Source organism: Aptenodytes patagonicus, chromosome 2 (assembly GCF_965638725.1).
Source record: "Aptenodytes patagonicus chromosome 2, bAptPat1.pri.cur, whole genome shotgun sequence".
Lineage (NCBI taxonomy): Eukaryota > Metazoa > Chordata > Aves > Sphenisciformes > Spheniscidae > Aptenodytes > Aptenodytes patagonicus.
In genome coordinates, this window is record NC_134950.1 from 87,605,105 (window position 1) to 87,628,103 (window position 22,999).

The 22,999-nt window shown below is 39.8% G+C and overlaps 1 protein-coding gene across 1 annotated transcript in view; it reads right to left on the minus strand.

Moving 5' to 3' along the window:
* The window catches only part of CDH12 (cadherin 12), a 630,395-nt gene that overhangs the window by 37,789 nt on the left and 569,607 nt on the right, over positions 1-22,999 (minus strand). The window contains exons 7-8 of the mRNA XM_076330376.1: positions 20,259-20,446; positions 11,063-11,316 (exon numbers count right to left, since the gene is read on the minus strand). Coding sequence (XP_076186491.1) covers positions 11,063-11,316; positions 20,259-20,446 — 442 coding nt within the window. The remainder of the gene's footprint in view (positions 1-11,062; positions 11,317-20,258; positions 20,447-22,999) is intronic.

Here is a 22,999-nt window from a genome sequence, read left to right on the forward strand (position 1 = left end):
GCAGTTGGTAGCTTACCTGATCTGGAATGCGTAATATCAGTGCAAACAAATTATACTTTGCTCCTTTGGAGAAAATCGACCATTATGCAGAATTAATTGACAGGGAAGCAGTGGCTGCAGACAGCCAGACTCTAATGATGGGTCAGAGTCAAGCGAGGGAAGCTGTTAAACTTTTCATAAGCCTTATAAATCTTACATAAGAATTTTAGTAAAACATGCTAGGCAATATAGGAAATAAAATGTGCTGCAGTTCAGTTATCAGCCCTTCCAAACTGCCAGTTCTGCCTGTCTACAAATTCCTGTGCTTCCTCCGCCCTCTCCCTTTAAAGGTTTTGTTCATTTGCTTATCGAACCCTACAGTCAGCTCCATTGTCTGCTCTGCATTTCTCATTACCAGCTGAGTATCTTATCAAAAGCCATTGTCATTTGGAAAATGCATTGTTTTTATTCAGTTTTAACATCATTTTTCCTGCCTCATTGAGCAGGCAGAACTACAAGACAGCCAGGCAGAAGGAAATCTTTGTCCTGTAGTTTAATTAAGTCTCAGTTGTTTGGACTGTGAGCAGCAGTAGAAGGCACGTTGGACTTAACCCCCTCACTCCAGGCTTAGCAGTCAATATTGCTATGGTGGGAAAGCAGTAAAGCACTTTCTCTACCAGCACCACAAATTATAGGCCCTGAACACCATTTCACCCTGATTTTGAAAGGTGTACATTTGCCCTCTGCACTGCTGCCCATGGTCTGTTCTTTCCACCTTCATCCTACCCATAGTACAAAGGACCTGCCACCCGCATTCACCGAGGCACCCAGGCGCTGGAGGGTGCATCTCACATTTGATGAAGAGGAGAGCAGAGCTCCTGCTTTGCTGGTTTTAGGTGGGGAAAGGGCATGCTGGGATGGGTGTCTGGATGTGTATCAGTATCTCTATCAACAGGCAGAGTGAGTATAGAAAGACAAGGAGCAAATTAGTCTGAATGGACCCCCCCAAACCTTAAGAAAGCCGAGAGGGGGAAAACAGATGTGATGACTCCATCAGATATTCAGCCTCAGTAGAAGTTGAAACTTTATTTTGTACTTGGGTGCATGTGACCTAAACACCACGGGATAAGAGATGCTTCCTGGGCCTGTTCCTATGCCTGGTCTGAAATACTTTGTCTTCTGATAGAGTGCTAAGGCAGTAAGTAGCATAGCTGCTATAGAGGAGAGCAGGCTTAGTGGCATAAATTCAACAGGAAAAATCTTTGATTGCTTTGCTTTTGCATCACATAAATATTAGCTCTGTTCTCTATCTTTTGGATACTAAAATCTGAACAAATCTCTCTCATTTTTCCCCAGAAAAAAAGCTGAAGTAAAACGCTGATGCTGAGGCAATCAAAGAAAAAGTAAATAACATGCTGACTCTAGAGAAAATTGCAGCACACAGTAGAGGATTTATCACTTGCTTAGATCCTCAGCTGGGAGTCACTTGGATTGTCAGCTGCAGGAGGAAACACTCAGTGAAGCCAGGAATTGGAGGCTGCATTGTTGCTTTGAAACTGGTTTGGTGAAGCATTCATAAAGTAAGATTATTCAGGACAGCTCTGACACTGCAGGAGCTGACGCATTTTCCTTTTTCGTTTCTCCTCCCCAGTCCTCTGCATGTATAAAGGAATGCAGAATCTGCAGAGATCAATATAAGTATGGAGTCACCTTTTCAAAGGTTTTATAAATTTCATGAGGGCCCCAGGCAAAAGTTGCTGGGTAAGCACCTCCTTGCTCCCCCTTGCATACTGATGGTCTGACCTGAGCCAAGTCAGGTCCCATCATTTGCTGCTAAAATCAGTTCTTCTCTCCTCCAACCTGAGCTGGAATTTCTGCACTGTGTTTCCTCCACACTATTTTCAGATTTACTGCCTAAATTAATCTCTTGTTATAAATCTGTAGACATTATTTACATGAATGCTGACAGCAGTCTTTTTAATTATTTTCTTTGGTGTTTGCACATACTGAACCTCAGCATTGTATTTAGATTATCTTTGCTCCTTTTTCACATCTGGCCATCTTAGGTGATCCTGTGCCTGTGCCACAGAATCACAGAAGGGTTGCAGTTGGAAGGGACCTCCGGAGGTCTTCTGGTCTAAACCTCCTGCTCAAGCAGGGTCATCTAGAGCCAGTTGCCCAGGACCATGTCTAGATGTTTTTTTAATATCTCCATGGAGGGAGACTCCACCACCTCCCTGGGCAACCTGTGCCAGTGCTCAGTCACCCTCACAGTTAATGAAGTGTTTCCTATGTTCAGAGGGACCCACCTGTGTTTCAGTGTGTGCCCATTGCCTCTAGTCCTGCCACTGGGCACCACTGAAAAGAGCCCGGCTCCGTCCTCTTTGCACCCTCCCTTCAGGCATTTATATGCATTGTTAAGACCCCCCGAACCTTCCCTTCTCCAGGCTGAACAGTCCCAGCTCTCTCAGCCTTTACTCATAGAAGAGATACTCCAGTCCCTTCATCATCTTCATGGCCCTTTGCTGGACTTTCTGCAGTATGTCCATGTCTCTCTTGTACTGAGGAGCCCAGAACTGGCCACAGTAAAAGTAGAAGTATCTGAGATCTGTCTGCATCTACAGTCAGGATGTGACTGAAACTTCCAAACACATAGATCCCAAAAAGTGTATAACTCTCAAAAACACTGTTTAAACTTTTTTGCCTGCAAGCAAAAGAAAATATTATCAAAAATATAAGAAACTCTATATGCAATAATTATTTAAACATAATAATAAACGGGAACATTTAAGGACAGGAAAGTAAAACAAATGTTTACAAACAGACCTAAAGGAGAAATTCGGATTGAAAGGACTTGGAATCTGACTAGGTTGTGATGGTTAAAATAGTTTGTGTACCACTGTGCAGAAGAACCAACTAACACTCTTCCCTGTAGCACATAAGTTTTTCTTAGACGTTGGTTTAAGTCCTGACCCTTCATAATTCTCTCAGTGTCAAGACCTGAGAGGTTCACAGCTTGAGGTGATATGGCTGCAGCCATTAAGCCTCTGTTTTAATCTCACAGTTGCTTTCTAGAATGCTTGAGAAATCCATTGCTGGAGAAATTTGGAATAAGAGCCCTTGATCAAAAATCAGGAAGACTATTATTTGAGCTAAAGTAAAATTACAATGTGTGCCTCTGGGATGCAAACTAGCTTTGTAAAATCACATCACCAGGTGGTACAAGTGCTGTGAAGAAATCCAGAACTATTATGGTCATATTGTTCCTTTCCCCTCATTCTGGCTTCTTAGCTATTCTCAATTAATTTAAAAGCTTTCCCTGCCAAGTTGCTCTTTTCTGCCTTGGAGCTGAATGCAGACTTCTTGATTTTCAGCAACCACTTCCCTGACAAACAGGTCATTCACTGAAAGCAGTAGTCCATAAACTTCTTGGATCTACACATACTTTTAGCTCTAAACTCCTGACTGACATTTTATAGCTTAATATGATTGCATATGCCAACAGAAGATCACCTGCTGTTTTTCACAAGCTTCAGTAAGCTGATGAATTACTGACTGTAAATAAAGGTTACTGGCCTCTCACAGTTTTAAATTTTGTTTTCAGTTGCATTTGACTTGCTGGACTTAGGAAATAATATTTCATGCTGCAAGTGCTTCCAAGAGTCAATCTAGGAAAATTTATGCATGTCAAATGAATCCTAGCAATCTTTTATTTCAGAAGGTCTGACTTTCCTCTAGCACAGGCTTTCTGACTTGTGCCAGAAAGTACTCACCTTTGCTCCATGTTCCTGCCAGTCCTGTGAAAACCCACACAGAACAAAAAGTTAGTCTGCATGTGCTCAAAAATGTCAAAGAGTTGTTTTTCAGCTCATGTCTCTGGCTGTTCCCAGTGAACATGCTGCAGCATCACAGAGAGCTAATGAGTGATAGTATGTCTACCTTCCCCACGGAAGAATGGTGTGTGATCCCCTCAGCCTTAAGTCTATAGATTTAAGATTAAGGCTCAAACATATCTACACTTTTTTTTGTAGTGGCTACTTGTAGTAGCTCCAAGCTGATCACTGGAACTGACGTACTGCAGTCGTTGAATTAATACAACTGGGTCACTTGTCAACTGAGCTGTGGTACCTGTCTGCTTGTGTGCACCTAATCCATTGCAAATGTGAAATAAAACATATTAATTTAAACTACCATGAAGGGGATTACCGTAATAATTTGTTGTACACATCTTGCTTCACGGTAAAGGTAAAGCAGAGAGATACAGCCAGTTGCTGTGACTCTGCTGAAGAGCAGGAATTCATTAAGCTGCAAGAAAACAGTTCCTTTTGAAAGACAGTTTATACACAGAAGAGGAAGATTTTTCTGCCCTGTATTTGAAGAGAAGTCACCTTTCTGTTCAGTCCCTTAAAACCACCCAGTTGCTGAGGAGGAAGCCAGCTCATTCAAACATAGAGAACGGCAGAGCGGTACATGGGATCATATGGGGAGGAACTTACAGGAAGAGGACGATAGAGTGGAGGATGTGATTGCCTGAGGTCATGAAGACAAAGTCTAGGAGCCAGAGAAGAAAACAGAGGAAGAATCAGAAAGTCGGGGAGAAATAGGAGGAGGAAGGAGGAGTTTGTTGCCCTATATCATTTCCAGCATTGCTGGAAGGTAGGTAGATGGGGATGTTGTTGTGTATATAGTAGCTGAGTGGTCACTGAGCCAAATGAGATTGGAAATTAGGGAGGCTGGTGGAGAAAGAGCAGATGTGTCAGCCAAGTATACCCCTTGGGATTCAGAGAAAATGTTGGGATAGAAAACCAGTTTCTATAGTTCTAGGAAGAAGTTCAAAGTAACTGGAAGAAAGAGAAAAAATACATCAAGCCACTGAGATTAAAAAAGACGTCTGTCATCAACAGAAGAAAGGAAGGTAATAGAGTGGGACACCAATTAAGCTAATCGGATATGGTTCAGGAGGAAAAAGGCAGAAACCAGCTGTGGGAGAAAGAAAGATGGACTGTGAAATAGGAGACTGGTATTAGACTTCCAGAGCATAGGAGATACAAGAAAACAGTGGGCTAATAGGAGGACTGAAAAAGATAGCAAGGGATCTGCAGCAGGAACTGAGAGGTACTGGTGCAGGGATTTGAACTGGTTAGCCTGGATAAATTAGAACTTGGAACAGAGGTCTTAAAAGTGGTTGAGGAGACGGGGACTCAGTAAAATGCAAGGGATGGAGTAGAGCTAAAATTGCGGCAAAAACAAACAGGAACTAACAGAGTAAGAAGTGTGCAAAACTCACCCGAGCAGCTAAAAAGGAACCAAAATTCCTGAGTCCCACCATCTTTTACCTGTGCAAAACCAACCGGCAAAGCATCTTGTTCCCCTCCAGCGTGATACCATACCATACACAGAAAAATAGCTATCACTTAATCTGTTATTAAATGAAGAGGCTTGAGGTGCTGGAACTAGATGTCCCAGTCTTTCTATGTATGTATGTAACTATAAGATACATTTTGATGTCACAGAATGGGATTTTTCTTTTTAAAGAAAAAGGAAATTCAAAAAGTGTACACACAAAAAAAAGTCAGAAGAATTATGGGATTGGAAGATCAAGCACTTTCTTGTTACATATGTAACTTTAATTCATCTTGTTTGTGCTTGTACATTAAGATAAAGTGTTTAAGGATTCAGGAAGAAACCTACTATTTGTATTTTCTTGATCTTTACATGACAGAGTATTGCACCAGGAAAACAGAATCTATCCGTAAAAGTTTCTGGACCACTGTGAACTAGTTCAGAAAATAAATAGGCTTCTCCTTTGGAAGCACATGCAGGGAATACAGTCTTGTCCCCAAGATACTGAGGGCAGGATTGACCTGTGACTAGTACACAACTTTTTTCTTTCTTTAATATCACTGTTTCATGACTCTTGACTTGGACAGGAAAACGCACAGTCCCCACAGCTTTTCTGCTTTGAGTGGTTCTTGTGGTTCATAAGGCAAAACTGAGTCATGAGTTTTGAGCAGAGAAGATCTGAAGGGCAGTGTTGTGGCACAGAATATGAAACTCATTGTAATTGGAGTCATATCTGGGGTTCACATCAGGGGCAAAAATCCCTTCATGCTTTATGCCAGAAGATCATCTCCAAGGAAATCTGTCAACTTCAAAGGTGTCAGTGCAAAGTTGTTGAACTTCACACACACTGTTAGATAAAGCTCACTATTCTAGAAAGTATTGCAGATAACTTAGTCTTGCCATCCATTTGCACTTTCTTGTTATTTAGACAGCTCTGTCTATAACATTCATGCTGTATAAACACAGATAAAAGTGATTTTTAGGAAGTGCTAAAATTCCTTGTACCAGAAGTACAGGGATCTTTACTAAAAGCATTTGCATATTTACAAATTACATACATTGTAATACACTACAACACAGGTGCTTTTTTTTTTTTTTTTCCTCCCAGACAGCTTATAATAATCGTAAACTAAAGGAGTGTGAGAAGAATATGAGATCATTGTTCTTTTCAGAAGTGCTTTGGGATTTTTAATGGCCACAAAGTACATGTTCATCTTAATATTTATGCTGAGCATTTCTGGCAGCACTATGGATGAAATGGGAATAGACAAAATAGCTCTCCTGAGACATGTAAACTCCAGATTTAACACAGTTTGAAAATCAGGTGCACTGGGGTAATGTTCCAAAACAGCTTCAAAGCCAGTCACCCTTGCAGGTGTTGCATACCTGCAGCCCCCTTTCTCCTTGTGCTTAATTTCCTGTTTCTTACTGAATGTGCACTCTGTGCCATTTCATTTCAACATCTCTAACAAATATCATCCCACAAAACAAACCTTTTAAATTTCCCGACTTGTCAAAAAACTTGATTCCCGTAACAGGAGAAAAGAGAAAAATAATATAAACTTCAACATTTTCAATGGCTTCCAGCAAAATATTTTTCTTTTTCTACCAGCTGAATCCAGTCTTCATTCTTAGCTGTTACCTCCCCCTTCCTGATGTGTCTAGCATAACAGAGCTAAAGTTTTTGTCTGATAACATGGATTTAGTTGCTGTGACTAGTGCTGCTTCCTGTCATGTGAGCTGTTCTAACCTGCTTTGTTCTCCAGAGTTTTGCCTTCTGTTGCATACAGTACAGATTGGCCTTTTATCCCAGTCTCTATTGTTTGGCAGATTGTTGATTTTGTTGTTGCTGTTGTAATGGGCATCTTAATGGCCGAACTGCTCGAGGAAAACATTTCAGAGAAAATATATGAATTTGTAGAGAAGCTGTGCCACCCAGCAAATTGCATGGTCTGTTGCCTCAAAGAACATTACTTGCTTTTCCATGTTTGTTTAGAGGGTGTATTTACTCAGAAGATGCTTGGAATCCTTCTTTAAAATATGATGAAATTGATGGAGCCATTCTTTACATCTATGAGATGATCTAGATTTTAAACAGCTGAAAGAGCATAGTTGGTTAAGATACATTAAGAAGTAATCACATGCAACTTTTTCAAACTAATTTATGCTTTTCTAGCTTCTGGTCATGTACTTTTTTCTTCAGCTAGAGGATATAAAACTCATGGAATATTGAACACTAATACATCAGTAACTAACAATTGCATATAATTACTTTTTCTGCTTGGACTAGTCAGCATCTGGATACAGGTGGGTTCTTCCAGATCATAAAAGGATGGTCAGATCTCCAATAAATTAGTAAGAATCTTATCATTAAATTCAAAGAGCTGGAGATCAAGCTGAATACAGTGAGTCAAATATATCCTCAGGTAAATGAAGAGCCAAGGAAGAGATTTCAGGACTGAAACGTGAAAATTGATAGAAATAAGTGATCTTACAATGCCGGAAGAGAGCTTCACGGGGAGGTTTCCAGCTTAGTCTTCTCAGCATGTCAACTGGCTTACTGGAGCATATCGCTCTCCTTAAAACAAAGTATCTCCCTCCAAAGTCCATGGAATTCAATGTGTGGCTCACTTTTGAGTAGGAATGGGTCCCTCTGAGAAATTGGTAATACTGGGACATAGTACATGTTTTTCCCTGGGCATGGATCAGCTGAATCGGTTCATAAATCAGCCCAGTCAGCATGGGTTTATGAAAGGCAGGTCCTGCTTGACTAACCTGGTCTCCTTCTATGACAAGATGACCTGCTTAGTGGATGAGGGAAAGGCTGTGGATGTGGTCTACCTGGACTTCAGTAAAGCCTTTGACACCATTTCCCACAGCATTCTCCTGGAGAAACTGGCTGCTCATGGCTTGGACGTGCATACTCTTTGCTGCGTAAAAAACTGGCTGGGCCCAAAGAGTTGTGGTGAATGGAGTTAAATCCAGTTGGCGGCCGGTCATGAGCGGTGTTCCCCAGGGCTCAGTTTTGGGGCCGGTCTTGTTTAATATCTTTATCGATGATCTGGATGAGGGGATTGAGTGCACCCTCAGTAAGTTTGCAGACGACCCCAAGTTGGGCGGGAGTGTTGATCTGCTCGAGGGTAGGAAGGTTCTGCAGAGGGACCTGGACAGGCTGGATCGATGGGCCCAGGCCAACTCTATGAGGTTCAACAAGGCCAAGTGCCGGGTCCTGCACTTCAGCCCCAATAACCCCATGCAGCGCTACAGGCTTGGGGAAAAGTGGCTGGAAAGTTGCCTGTTGGAAAAGGACCTGGGGGTGTTGGTCGACAGCCAGCTGAATATGAGCCGGCAGTGTGCCCAGGCGGCCAAGAAGGCCAATAGCATCCTGGCCTGTATCAGAAATAGTGTGGCCAGCAGGAATAGGGAAGTACTTGGCACTGGTGAGGCCACACCTCGAATACTGTGTTCAGTTTTGGGCCCCTCACTACAAGAAGGACGTTGAGGTGCTGGAGCGTGTCCAGAGAAGGGCAATGAAGCTGGTGAAGGGTCTGGAGCACAAGTCTTATGAGGATCGGCTGAGGGAACTGGGGTTGTTTAGCCTGGAGAAAAGGAGGCTGAGAGGAGACCTCATCGCGCTCTACAACTACCTGAAAGGAGGTTGTAGCGAGGTGGGTGTTGGTCTCTTCTCCCAAGTAACAAGCAACAGGATGAGAGGAAATGGCGTCAAGTTGCACCAGGGGAGGTTTAGAGAGGATATTAGGAAAAATGTCTTCACCAAGAGTGTTGTCAAGCATTGGGACAGGCTGCCCAGGGAAGTGGTTGAGTCCCCATCCCTGGAGGTATTTAAAAGACGTGTAGATGTTGTGCTTAGGGACATGGTTTAGTGGTGGACTTGGGAGTGCTAGGTTAACGGTTGGACTTGGTGATCTTAAAGTTCTTTTCCAACCTAAACAATCCTATGATTCTATGATTCTATGATAAAAAGTGACCTGGGAGCACTTCTGTAGTTTGTCAGCATAAGGGGTCAACAGGTAGAGCAGTGAGACTAAAATGCAAGGGTATTTTATAATATCCCTGATCTTTTAACTGTAGATGGACATTTGGACACCCAAGTAATGATTTCAAGGTTAGAAAAGGTAGACATGGACACTTTAAAATGGCTTATGAGTCAATATTACAGTGAGCACAGTGTATGGAGAAACCATAATGAGACAATGATTTTTCCTGTGTAGTTGCAAATGTAGGATCAGTAACTAAAGCACTTGAGTCTCCTAGGAGGGTTTGTGAAAGAAAAAACTCTCACTGAGGAGTGGTTATGCATTCAAATGATTCTGCTGCCATATGAAAAACTGCTCAACAAGATGATTAAAGGCTTGCTATCTGGTTGCAAGGGGGTATAGTTTTCAACAGAATATTGACTTCAGTGGGGCTATATTCATAGGCTACCACCAGGGAAAAAGGTTCCCACTTCAGTCTCTGTTAGTGAAGGTTTTAATCCTTTGTCAGGGAAGGAATGTGTCACAGATTTGTGAACAAATTCATTTCTGTATTACAAAAGAATGAAGAATGTATTTAAAAAAAAACAGTAGTGAAACAAACAACATCAGTAATAGTTTTAGGAATTAATTAACAGTGAATTGACGAAGCAGGAGCTAAACAGTCACTGTTGCACGTTAAATTTTTGCATATGATTACAACATAACATCTAACATGCTTATTGTACATTTTGAGAATATATGTACTGAGTCAAAATATACATAGTTAATAAACATGAATTAGAAACTCCAAATGAAATTTGTAGTCAAATATGCATGAATGTGTATGCACTTAGTAGACACTAGTGGCATTTTCCTGTTACATCGTAGTCCCATTTGTTAAACATTAATATTTAAAGATTGATGACTTCCATTATATCTGCAATATTGCTCATGAAAGTCTGGGAATAAAAATATTTCCTGAAGTCAGGTAGGTTCAACATGAATTGGTACTGGAAGTATGTGTAATGACTGCCTACATCTTAGACCGTGTCTGCACAGGAGCTTCCTTATTGGTACATGAGTCTGGTTCACTTTATAGTTTCTAATGTGGCTGGAAATACATCAACAAAATCAATATATTACCTTTGTATAACAGCTCCCCTCTCCCTTTTATTTCAGGAAAATAAGCTATACCAGTAAATGAGAGGTTTTACTGGCAGGGGTTTACTTCTGCTGAAGTCTGCTGAACACAGCCATGTTAGTCAGCAATCACGTCCCCACAGCCTTAGCCAAGACAGATGTAGTAATTATTTATTGAAGCATTTGTTCTTTGCCAGATGTAAAGAGTGAGTGGTTCTTGTGAAAGGGGCGGTGCTCACTGTCACCCGTTGAGGTATAACACAGACGTAGCGTGTACAACCTCCTTTTTCACTACTGTACTTCAGAGCTGCTTTTGTGGAAGACACGAGGCAAAACAATGTTTTTACTTCCTTAGCCTGATCACACCATCTCTGAAGTCACGTCAATGCATGGTAGCTTATATGATCTGTATGATAAGAAGCTGTCAGCACTTAATGTATTTTTCCAGATAACCCACACAAACTAGCACCTCTTTTCAATATTTTTCAGAGCAGCAGTTATCTGTTACAGTGACAGACTTGGAACATTTTATATCTTCTTACTAAGCTCTTTGCCACCGAGACTGACTGTCAGCAGCGCTTTGGGTTGTCTGAGAGTTATTGAAGGAGGAAAAGCTTTCTTACCTAACCGAGCTGCTGCCAGCATCAAGGTCTTGTGCTGTCACTGCACCTATAATGGTCCCCACAGGCGTATCCTCATAAACCTCCATTGTGTACATAGGCTTGCTGAAAACTGGAGGTTCATCCATGTCCAGCACATTTATCTTCACAGTGGCAGTATCTTTGAATGGACCCACCGAGTGAAATCGATGGTCAAGATGGAGATTGGAGGCCTCGACTTTGAAGGTGTATGCCTTTTTTGTTTCAAAGTCTAATGGCTGTAGAAACAAAAGCAAAACATCAATTTGGCTAAAAATTAAACACTGCAAAATCACTTTGGTAAGATTACTCTGATATAACTTAAGATGCCTTTGGTGTAAACTTCAGCTCCTGAGCTAATTATCTAAGCTTGTTTTGGAGTTCGTCTCATGCTAAGGTGGTTTCTGAAATAGGCCAGATGAATCATACCCAGGAAATGACTGTTTCTCCACATCAAAAAAATCAGGATGACTGGCATAGATGTAAACAGTTACACTGTAAATGTCTGAAGTTAAATGAGTGAGGTTCATCTCTTGCAAATGAGCTGTGTGCAGGTTAGGCAGAGATTTGCATTCACAACTCCCATGCACAGGCAATCAGCTGTCTCTAGCTGATCCTGTTCCTTAAACAGAAGATTTCCATTTCTTTTAGTAGGGAAAGCTTTCAGAGGACCATGACAATGATGGAAATGAGCCCAAATGAAAACTCTGATATATACCAACGGGTCAAACCAACTTCAGATGTGGCTTGGAATGTGAATTCAAACTTGGTGTGAACCAAGTTTTTCCTGTAAAATGTCTATCTTAGTAGTGAGCTGCTATTCGCGCCATATATTTGAGCTTCACGTGTGTGGAAAAATGCAGACTTTAACTCTGCCTTATGATCCTAGGTGTAATCCATGAAGTCTTGAAGGCAGCATAGCAGCTTTTGTGTACCTATCTGGGTTTTTGATGGAAATGCATCCTGCAATCAGATTGTTTTGTTGTGGTTTTCTGTCAATGTACATTGATTTAGTGCCTCTGGGTTTACCAAAGTAATCATCTGAAAAACCTTAATGCAGTCTTATTTAGTTGAAAAGACACAGAAGCTTTATTTTCAGTTAAAGGGTTTAGCTGTACTAGCTTTCATGTTGTTTTTAATGTTACCGACAGTCTTTTCCTGATGTCTGGGTAACACTGGCACCTAGTGGTTTCTGCCTATAATTGTCAAGTTGGAAATTTTCTAACGGGAAAGGCTATGCTATCTGGAAAAGAGAGCAGGATCACAAGTGTATGAGCACGAATATTTCAATGTCTGTCATTTTTTTTTTTTCCCCCAGCCATCATTATGGCAGTGTTTCCAGTCATTTGTCACAGCTAGGATAGATTTAAATTCTGCCATTTTCTGTCCTTATCACAACAGGACATAATTGACCAGATGACTGGCTGTTATAAATTGAAGTAGCTCCATTAAAATCAATAGAATTACCTTGACTTACATGAGCTGAACAACTAGCATAATGATTTTAAATCCTTATGAAAGACTTCATAATTTTAATAGACCAGATGGTCAGTCTTTTCTGAGTTGGGGATTTAAAATTAGCCATCCAAGTCTATATACCATAGAAATAATCAGGCTTGAAAGCCAAGTACTGCTAACCAATCCACTACCACATGAAACCATCCTCCTACAGACAACATTCGCAGTAAAAGTCAGTATGAGTTGCACCTTCATGACTGGACTGACAGAAGGAAGAAGAAACTAAGGCTAAGAACAAACAGACAAAATTAAGTGTAAAAGATCTCGTGCCCTAGTAGTGAAAAACTAAGCTGTTGCCTTCACTACAGATGGACATGCTGCTTCATTATCCAAATTGTTGTCACACTGTCTTTTCAGTTTCTATACTACTCTTGTTCATTGTTACGCATTGCCAAAAAAATTTCCCCCAAACAAACAAAAAAAACCCCACAAACTCTTCTCTGGCTGATCATATAAGTTGTTAACACGTTTTCAAAAAATATATTAAGGAGAGAAAACCTTGAGTTTAAAGAACCAGTCTGGAGTGGAAAAAGTCTAACTATGAGAGGTTAAGCTAGAGATATATGATTAAGATAGAGAAAGCAGGAAATCTAAGCTCTCAATTAAGTAGTAATTCTAACAGATGCCTATCTTTCATACTCCCAAAATTGCATTAAAACTGTTCAGACTGGCTCTTGTGATAGATGAGTATATTTGTAGATAGATGTGCTAATGGAAAGAGCCATAATCCATGCGGTCCTTGCAGGCTGCCTTTCAATGAGTTACTCTTCAAGGCAGCAGTACCAGATCACGGTTCTTGGCCAGTGCCCAGTCACCACTTTCATGATGCAAGGGGAACAGAGTCCTTGTTTGGGAATGGACAGAAAGAAATAAGATTTCAGGCAACTCTGTGTATTGGTGTGCTCAGGCTGACATATTTTACTGCAGAGCTACCCAGAAGTCAGATAAAGCGGCTGCATTACTTCTCCCCTCCCAGCATTGTGGGGCAATGCTATGGTATATTTTTGAAAAGACAGTTTGACCCCAAGAAAGGAAAATGTTTTCAATGTAACCTCAGAGCAACCCATTCTCCCTTTCTGTCCTCCTGTGGGTCTGATGATAAATACAGTTAGAGGTTAAACAATATGCGACCAATGCAAAGCACAGATGGCACTCAAAATAAGAGACAGGCTGAAAGTGCTGAGCCATTGTCAGAGAAAGAAATCAGTGACACACTCCCACAAAATAGCAGAATTTAGCCTTTTAATATAAGTGGGGCTAAACTGCAGCTGAAACCTCTGTGGAAAGATGGGAAATGTTGCAAATGGTAAACCTAGGATTTAATTTGAAGAAGAAAAAGATTTCGTATAACATATATCATGCAGCAGAAGAGTATGGTTTCAATGTATTGTGTGTATGGGGAGTCCATGCTACAATCTCCTGGTCAGTTCTGGTCTTCCCAGTTTTGAACAATTGAGCCATATAGATAGCTATTGACAATCTCAAATTTTGGCATTTGTCTGATATGCCCGGAGTCTGCCTGAAAACAGAAGACTTGACTGTCTGCCTAGCTCTCAGGCAAAACATTCTGGATTTTTAGTTTTAAAGATGTTAAAATAGCATTCCTTTGTATTTCTTTTTTTTAGTAGATACCACTAAAATCTGTGAAGGAAATGAGTGGTCCACACAACATTTTAGCCGTTTTTTTTTTTTTTTTAATCATATTTTGCTGTTACATAATAAATGTCTGACAGTGCTCAGTCCTATTTTCATTTAAAATCTGGAATGCTGATAAGGGTACAAACATAGCAGAATGTTTGAATCTTACAGAAAAAACCTGTAAGATTATTGAAACGTCTTTCAATTAATCAGATTTTAATGAAATGACTTCATAGAGGTGTTTTTTTTTTTAAATAACCAATAGAAATATTTATTACTTTTATAAAAATAATTATATTCAGAAAGCTAAGTTTGAATAAGGCTTTTATTTTACAAAAGTTACAATTTTTTCCACAGTGAACAGCATTTTTGCTAATATTAAGGCAATGTCTTATTAACTGTGAACTATTCAACAATTTGAGGAATATTTCTAATTGATATTCCAAGTACCACTGACAGAATAGATGTATTTGGCCCCCCTACTGGTTCTTATCTGCCTTTTCCTATGTTGCGGTTACAAGCTGCTCTATATAGTTGCATAGTAAAGCACTATCAGCACATACACAGCTGTGTGCAGCAAAGGCATTCTACAAATCCCAAAATCAAATAACACATACTGACAAATCATAGCACTGCATGATGATGCAAGTGTTGCAAGTTTATCTTGCAACTCTGGAAGTACCACGAATGGACTTGTTTAGTATGAATAGGAAAGCACATAAACAGCTCTGTGTTAGAAATAAACGTATTTTGAAATATTATTATTTCCCATATTCAAGGTAGAAGTTAAGAAATGTTACTATATAGATGTATCTGTATCTAAATTTATATATCTGATAGATAGGTGGATAGACAGAGAGAGAGAGAATTAAAGAACTGAAAGAAAAAAGAATTGGCTGAAAGATATAATGAATTCTGATGAGAAGCATGGCAAGGGTGGAAAAAGAACTATCCTGTCAGTTTATTCTGCTTCACAAAGAGGCAGGACCAGAAACTCCAGAAATTTCTGCTTTTTATCCACACATAAGAGATACAACAGTACTGTTTGTGATACAGACTTTCATGATCCACACCTACAATGATGGAAAGGCCGTATTTTGGGATGAGACTGTAAGCCCCAGGACACATGGATAGTTACAGACAGTAGCACTGGGTTGAGAGGAAGTGCATAGTAACTTCGGCTTGTCTTCAAGTGCATATTAACACAGGCTTGTGCAATTGTAGAACAACTCTGTGTCATGTGTGCCTGCCTCAAAACCTGGCAACACTTTCCCCTTGAAGATGGGTTGAGTGTCTATGTATTTTGTGAAATACTGCCATCAGACTATTTGCTGTGCATTGACACATTTCAGTAATTGCACTTCTGCACTGGATTTTGAATAGCATAAGGAAATAATTGGTATTATAGAGCAGGTTCGTTTATTAAAGCAATCTCCAGATCAACCAGGAACATTCATTAATTACAGAGATGAGAACGCACAGTAAAAAATGAGATCCATAGGCCAAATCTACAGCACTTGCTGCCAAATTTGAAGTGAGTGTTTCAAGATTTGATGGGAAGTGGGCAAAATATATGTATGTCCTGTATCTGGAGAAGGGAAGAAGCTGACCAATGTCAGGGTCAGAGCAGCTGTTTTCTGCTCTCAAGCATCTTACCTGTTTCTGCCTTTCACTGTTCCAGGAAAAAACAAACCCAACGGCTGTATCTGCAAACTGCAGAGACTGAAGACCTCCCCTTCCTCACTCTTCCAGTCATTCTCCTCTGTGGCTGCCATGGTCTTTATAATTGCATCTGCACCTGGGTCACCACTTTCTGCCCATACTGAAGGACTGAATATCACCTGCTCTTCCTCAAAATGTAAACCCACAATTCCCACTCACACAAACTCATGACTTACGATTATAGGCAGACAGTGCCTATGCACACACCTGCAGAGGGTATTCCCTGCCTCTGGAGAATGAAGGGGTGGGGTCAGCAGTCTATACAGTCTTGATAGTAAAGCAAGTAGTAGCAATAATGCAATTCTGTCTGAGGGACATCAGGAGTCTGCCTTATGCTCACTATTACAATGTACAGATGCTATCAGACTGCTCTTGCGTTATAGCAATGTCCCAGCACGACATACATGGGCTGTCCCATGAGCAAGACAGCTCAGCTTAGTCAGCAGTCAAACTTCTACTTGCTGCCTCCAATTAAAGGCTTTTTAAAAGTGGCCCCTGAGGTTACAAGGAAGCATACACTCCAAATACCTCCCTGCAGCTACTGGGTCTGTTCATCGTCCCCCCAGTTTCTGTTAATCATCACTGAAGTTACTGTTTCTCATCATGCAGTGCTATGTCCTCCCTGACATGCTGTGATTTCATGGATACAGCTTTGTCACCTGATCAGTTAGCAGTGGTACACGGCTTACAAAAAAAAAGATGCAGATGTTCCCTGAGCTTCCACTGACCCACATGGAGAAGCTCACCCAGTATAGTGCAGCATGTAGGATCATACCAGGTGAAGCCTAGAAACAGTCTTTTCCTGCATTTTAATGACACTCTGCACAAATTAGTAAAGTAATGTCTGAGCCAGACTCAGTGCTTGAACCCTGCTCAATTTCTGGATTATCTCATGCTGAGCCAATTAAGAGGCTCCTGCACACAATGGGCTTGTTCTATAAACTCATCCTTAGTTTAATAAATTTAGTGCCAACTGTTCAGTGAAGCTTGGATCCTTCTGTTTTCCTTTTCTGTTGGGTGTGGTCATTAAGGATTTCTTACCAGTTTCAATGAAATCGGGAGCTTGCCTGGGACTGACACATTTTCCCTCCATACCTGGGAGCACTGCTCCGTGCCCCACCTGAGACCACTACACTCCCGTACAAAGGAGATGGTCTCTTCTGTCACCCTGCTTCTTGTAGCTTACACTCACTGTAGTTTGCTGAAGCATTAAGGTAGGATGACAGATACTATATAAATATAAAATCCAAGAAACACTGTATTAAATAGCACCAGACAAGAGAAGAAATTGGTCGGTTTATTCCTAATATAGTAATATTTCTTACTCTTATAGACAACTGTATGCAGCACTATCCTAAAGCCAGACATTTCCCCCTCTTTTTACCAAAACTATTCTCTTTTTTTTTTTTTGAGAGGAAGCTATTACAGTACTAACCACACAGTGGTGCTAAATAGCATTTGGATCATTTCTTTAGCAGAATATAAGAAAGCTTTTCCATTTTTAATATATGTAAATAGCACAAGAGTAGTAGTAATCAAGCTTATATTGGATCATAGCACAAAAATAAATTAGCAACCAAAACAGATTGTTTAAGATGTGCACCTTGTCCAGCTGTAGCTTTTTGTGCCCATTTAGTGTCTGAGAAGCAGAGAACGGCCTTTTGCCTCCGCCAATGCACCTAGCGTGCTGAAAAGAAGTTTGGCTTGTGCAATTTTTTATCATCAAATGTATTTTCCATCAAAAATAAATGTAGTCCAGGAAGGCTTCATTTTTCTACATTTTGATAGAGAAATATCTCCATTTTTTTTACATAACAACAGAACAAAAAAACCGTCTATGCAGTGACTGACAGTTTCTGGCTGCAAGAAAATTTTCAGGAAAAATAAAAGCAAAATTTATAAATGGTTTTGAAATGGCTCAACACTGAATTACTGCAGCACTTACAGCATCAGAATATGCTATGATACAGAAAAAAGTGAAAACATGGCACTTTTTATTAGTGGCTTTGACAATTTATTATTTATAATTCATAATTGAAACTGTTGGCCCTATTCATTCACCAGCTTTGATTTAAAGGAGGACTTAAATGCATACCTAACTTAAATATTTGTGTAATCCCACAAGGTTAAATCAGTGTTTGGAACACCGTGCAATGTGAAATTGCTTCTGTGCAGACAAACGAATATTGCTGTTGCAGGCTTGTACAGTACGGGTAGCACGCATTTTAATAGGTGTCTACAGAATTGTGAATGTCCAGCACTTCTGAAAATCAGAAAACTGCAACCCATGAAAACACATTTATATTATTACAAGCGTAGAGGATATGAAAAGACAACTCAGTGAACAGTATCTTTAAGAATCTGGATTGCTGTTGTTTGACATGGGATCTAGCAAGTGGATGGATTTTGGATGATTCCAAAATGTCTTAAAACACTTGGATCATTTAAAGCTCAGTGAATGGGACCTTTTCCCTAAGAAAAGTTTTGTGAAGGGCAATGTGTAGGGTCTATATAAAGGCATTCTTTGCTGGACGACCTGCATGTTGGGTTTATCTTCTTTCCCCACTGCTGCATAGAACAAAGCTGGCATTCCCTGACCTTCACAGCCTGTCACTGCCCCCAGGCTCACTGCAATGAAGGAGATTAGAAGGGATTAGGATTATATTTTTTCCCCTCCTGTTCAGTGACGGAGATCTATCATTTACATTAGGCAACACCAGCTGATGTTCTGCTGTTGTACAAGTGCCCTACACTTTCAGATATGCCTTATCTTGTTACTGAAAAGACTAAAGAAATGCAGCAAAATACAATGACCAGCTCTAAAGTATCTGGATGCCGAATTAGTTATGTCAATTTTTTTTTTAATTAGTTGTTCAATTAGGTATTATATAATTCTCCATATAGCAGTCTCAAAAGTGGCCAGGTATTTTGTTTGTGCTGGTCCTAAGATAACTGTACCAGGCAAATTCATATGTGGATGCTCTTCATCAGTAACAGATATTATATGCATACTGCTTGAATCTGCATTGCCAATTTGAATGTTTTGCCTATACAATCAAATATATATATACTTAACCATAAGTATGGAAAAATTCCATTGCTGTGTATAAAACCAAGCAGCACAGCTGAGGCTTAGGACTAATCCAGGGAGAACTGAATCACTAAATATGTCACTAAAACTAGCAGAAGAGTAAGTGACTTGACATCATCTGGTCCTTTAATGCACACATGGATAATTTTCTATTTCCTGGGTCAAGAGGCTGAAGCCAGGAATTTCGTTGTTAGAATGAGTATAATGAAAATATAGATCCGTGGTCAGAGCCGGGGGAAATTTAAGTACCTAAATTCTAAATTTTATTGGAACTAAAGCTTCTCTTAATACACATGTCCAGAACCCTTTCCTTCCCAGACCCTTCTGAAGTGTTCAGCTCATAGATGTGTTTATTTTACAAGAATTACACCTACAAGCATGAGCTGTCTATGAAACATATCCTGGCCTTTCAAAATGAGCTGGTGGTTCAGTTTTCTTTCTACTAAACAAGTTGATCATTGGTGTACGTGTACATGCCTGGGCTCAGAAGACAACTGTTGGTTAAAACATGACTGTCCCTGTTTTGGATCTCTCCTACTGAGTGCTTTAATCACTAATTCCAAATCACACTTAACCTTTCCATCTTTGGAATTCATAAATTCAGTACTCTTAAACTTATTCTAATACACTAAAGCAATATCGACAGCTGAGATGCAGGGTGCTCCCTTGCATGAATACATGATAACCAGCTATTTGGGACACTATTAGGAGACTGGAAGTAGGACATGTTGATTTGCAACCATCTGGGACTCCTCTACCCTGAGTAAAAGCTCTGTTCACCACAGTACTGTACAACAGTTTCATTATTAAAATAACAAACAACATCAGAATTTTAAAAATAAAATGCTTATGAAATATATTATTTCAAATGTAAAATACAGCTCTCTCATTCCATGCTCTGAACTGGAGCATTTTTCATATGTTTTTAGGTGGAAAACTTCCCATAAAAGAGAAATTATACTTTCTAGAAAGAGATAAGAATTACTCCTCTGCCATTAAAACTGTCATTATTTGTGAAAAGTCGTACCTGATTGTACATGAAATGAAACACTAAACTCCAATTTCTTTTAAGACTAAGATCACGACCACAGATTCTAATAAAGATACAAACTACTGTGTGTTACTTATGAGGTATAATTGCACAACATTTAATTCTCTTACCTAGTTTCTCACTTGAGCCATAGGTACATACACCCCATCGATGTCACATACCTTTTTCAGTTTGATGACTCCTTCTTGGGTGTTCTCATCTGTTGTAATGTCAAACAAGTTTCCTCCATCTCCTGGAACTATGTTGTACTCAATTTCTGCATTTTTCCCAAAATCAGGGTCCACAGCTCTTATCCTTCCAATAGCAGAACCAACGTGAGAGGACTCAGGTACTTTTAAATGGAAGATACCTGTGACAAAGTTGTAAATAGTTATTCTTGGGATTTCTTGATAATTGACATAGTATGTCTGATAAAAACCATGAAGCCTGTGCAAAATAAACAGACTTAAATCATCCAACTAAAATCATAAGATCAAAACAACAAAAGATTAGAAAAAGATATACATATTTTACCCACTGAATATGTTAATTTCCCCTAGTTTCTAGATTTGGTCCAGTGCAAATATGAGAGCCATAGCATCTCTATCCCTTGAGATATCTATCTATATTTCTATCTAATTTTACCCATACGGTTAACTGTTTTGAATTAAATTCTACTTGTAGACAGTACATGATTATAAGCATTTTCCTCCTTCTATGTTTAACAGTTTTTAGTATTTGAATTTTTATTTTGTTTGAGAAAATATATCTATGCATTTCACAGTAGTTGAAAGGAAAAACTCAGTGGAAAAAGGGTTTCCACCCATTTCTGTAATATTCAGTATTATAATTACATGTACAACTCCTTGTGGAGGAAAGATGTAAAGTATTATTTATACATTAGCCACCAGAGGGTGCTCTTACTAAAATTTCAGCGCTAAACATAAATTTTTAGCTCTGCGCACTTTTATTTTCAGTTTATTTACTATTAGTGGTAATAAAAGTTGAAAATTAAAAAAGAGAAAATTACACACTTTTAAAATAAGCATTACTACTGATACGTGAGGACAAAATGGTTTCATTCAGGGAAACAGCTATGTTGAAAAATGTTAGACATAATAGTTAAAAATAGCTAAAAGAAAAGGTCCAAAATACTTTGGGTCAGCCTTGACTTTATCGGCATCAGTAGCAGCAGGCCTTAGTTTACACCACCACGCCCTGGTTTATTACACCGCTGCTGAAGTCCCTGCCCTTCCTGTTCAGCTGCACCTCTCGCTGGAGTTGTTATTTTGCACAGCTGGTAGCGAACACCACCGTGGCGAGTATTTCCAGTGGGCAGGTAGTGCTCGCCTTTCTTCATGCAGCAGCCTTTACCGTCAAAACCGCCGGCAGCTTTTGGAGCTGATTTCAGCGGGTCCGGGGTGTTTGGTTTGCTTCTTCCTGGCTCTGCACAAAGCTGGTATTTGCTTGCCCCATCAGCTGCACATTTCATTTTCCTGGGTCATCCTCCAAAGCTCTCACAGAGCAGTCACTTCAGCGCAGGAAATCATTGGCAACGGCCTTCTCTGTTCCTCTACATGTGAATACGTAGGAGGAAATTTACACCTCTTTTTCAATAGTATAACAGGACAGGCATCTGTGACTAGTGGGAGGCATATTAGGGGGGTGTCTCGGAGATTTTCTCCTGGTAGTGGTTCAGTCACACTTCACAAAATAAGGCTCTGAGAAGTTGTCTATCATGTAACAGCAGGATAGATGACTTTCGCATCCAGCCGCCGAATTAAACAGCAAACGCTGCTCCCTTTTGTTATCACCTTACAATGCATGCTGTGTCAGCTTTTTCAGCTTTACAATACTTCCAGGTGAGGAAAAAAAATGACATTAGCACTGATAGATTTGGAGCAAACTTACTCTTTTGTGAGCTAGTAGTTTGGGCTATGGTACCTATATAATTGCCTATTTGATTGCCTCTGAAAAACTGAGTTTTGTCTGCTTCCTCCTTCTGTCCATCAGTATGCAAAGTATATCTGAAGGCAAAACTTGTTTTATTTGTTTGAGAAAATCTCTGTAAGTAAAGTCTGCTTGTGTCAGCATCCACATTTGGACATCACCATGTGTGGCTTTGTAGTACTCGTTGACTGAGCTACTAAGGGTTGTGCAATTATCATTTCACTATTTTTTCCAAGGGAACATACTAAAGGAACCTTTCCTTCTTCTTTTTCCAAAGGAATCTACTAAAGGAAGCTTTATTTTTTCTTCTTCTTCTTAACAGCTGGAAAGGAGCACTATGGTGCATATTATTACCAAGACAGAGGAGCATCAGCTATTTCTTAGTTGTACTTCAGCGACTCTGAGTAAAGAATAAAATTTTAACATGGTATGCAGGACACAATCACAAATCCTCCTATTATCTAATATCACTTACAAATATGCATATTACTGGGTCTCTGCTATGCAAGTTATTCAGAAGAAAAGGGATCCAAAAGGTCTCTGCCTATACTTGAATCTTATATTATATTTCCATAACATAGTTCTAGCCCTGATGCCCAGGTCTTTTACAGACACTTACGTTGTTATGACAGAAATCATTGCTGCAGTGTTTGCTCTTCACAGCCATAATTTTGGTGAACATAAAATGTAAGAGTGCATGATAATGGATTTTTCCTTCTTTGCCTAGCTGATCTATTCTTAGTGAACTGAAGAGCACTCAGATTCCTTAAAACAAACATTTCTCTATAAAATACTGTACCTGGCTGTAAAGCATATGGGACTTAGATGAAGTCAAAGAAACGCTACATTACTCATTTCAGATTGTTTAGGCTTTTATCAGTTATTTTCAATGACTTGGCATTTCATCACTTCCAGAAATTCAACAGCAATAAAGATGGGGTCATTCAGATTAATTTGAAACTCTAGAAGTAAT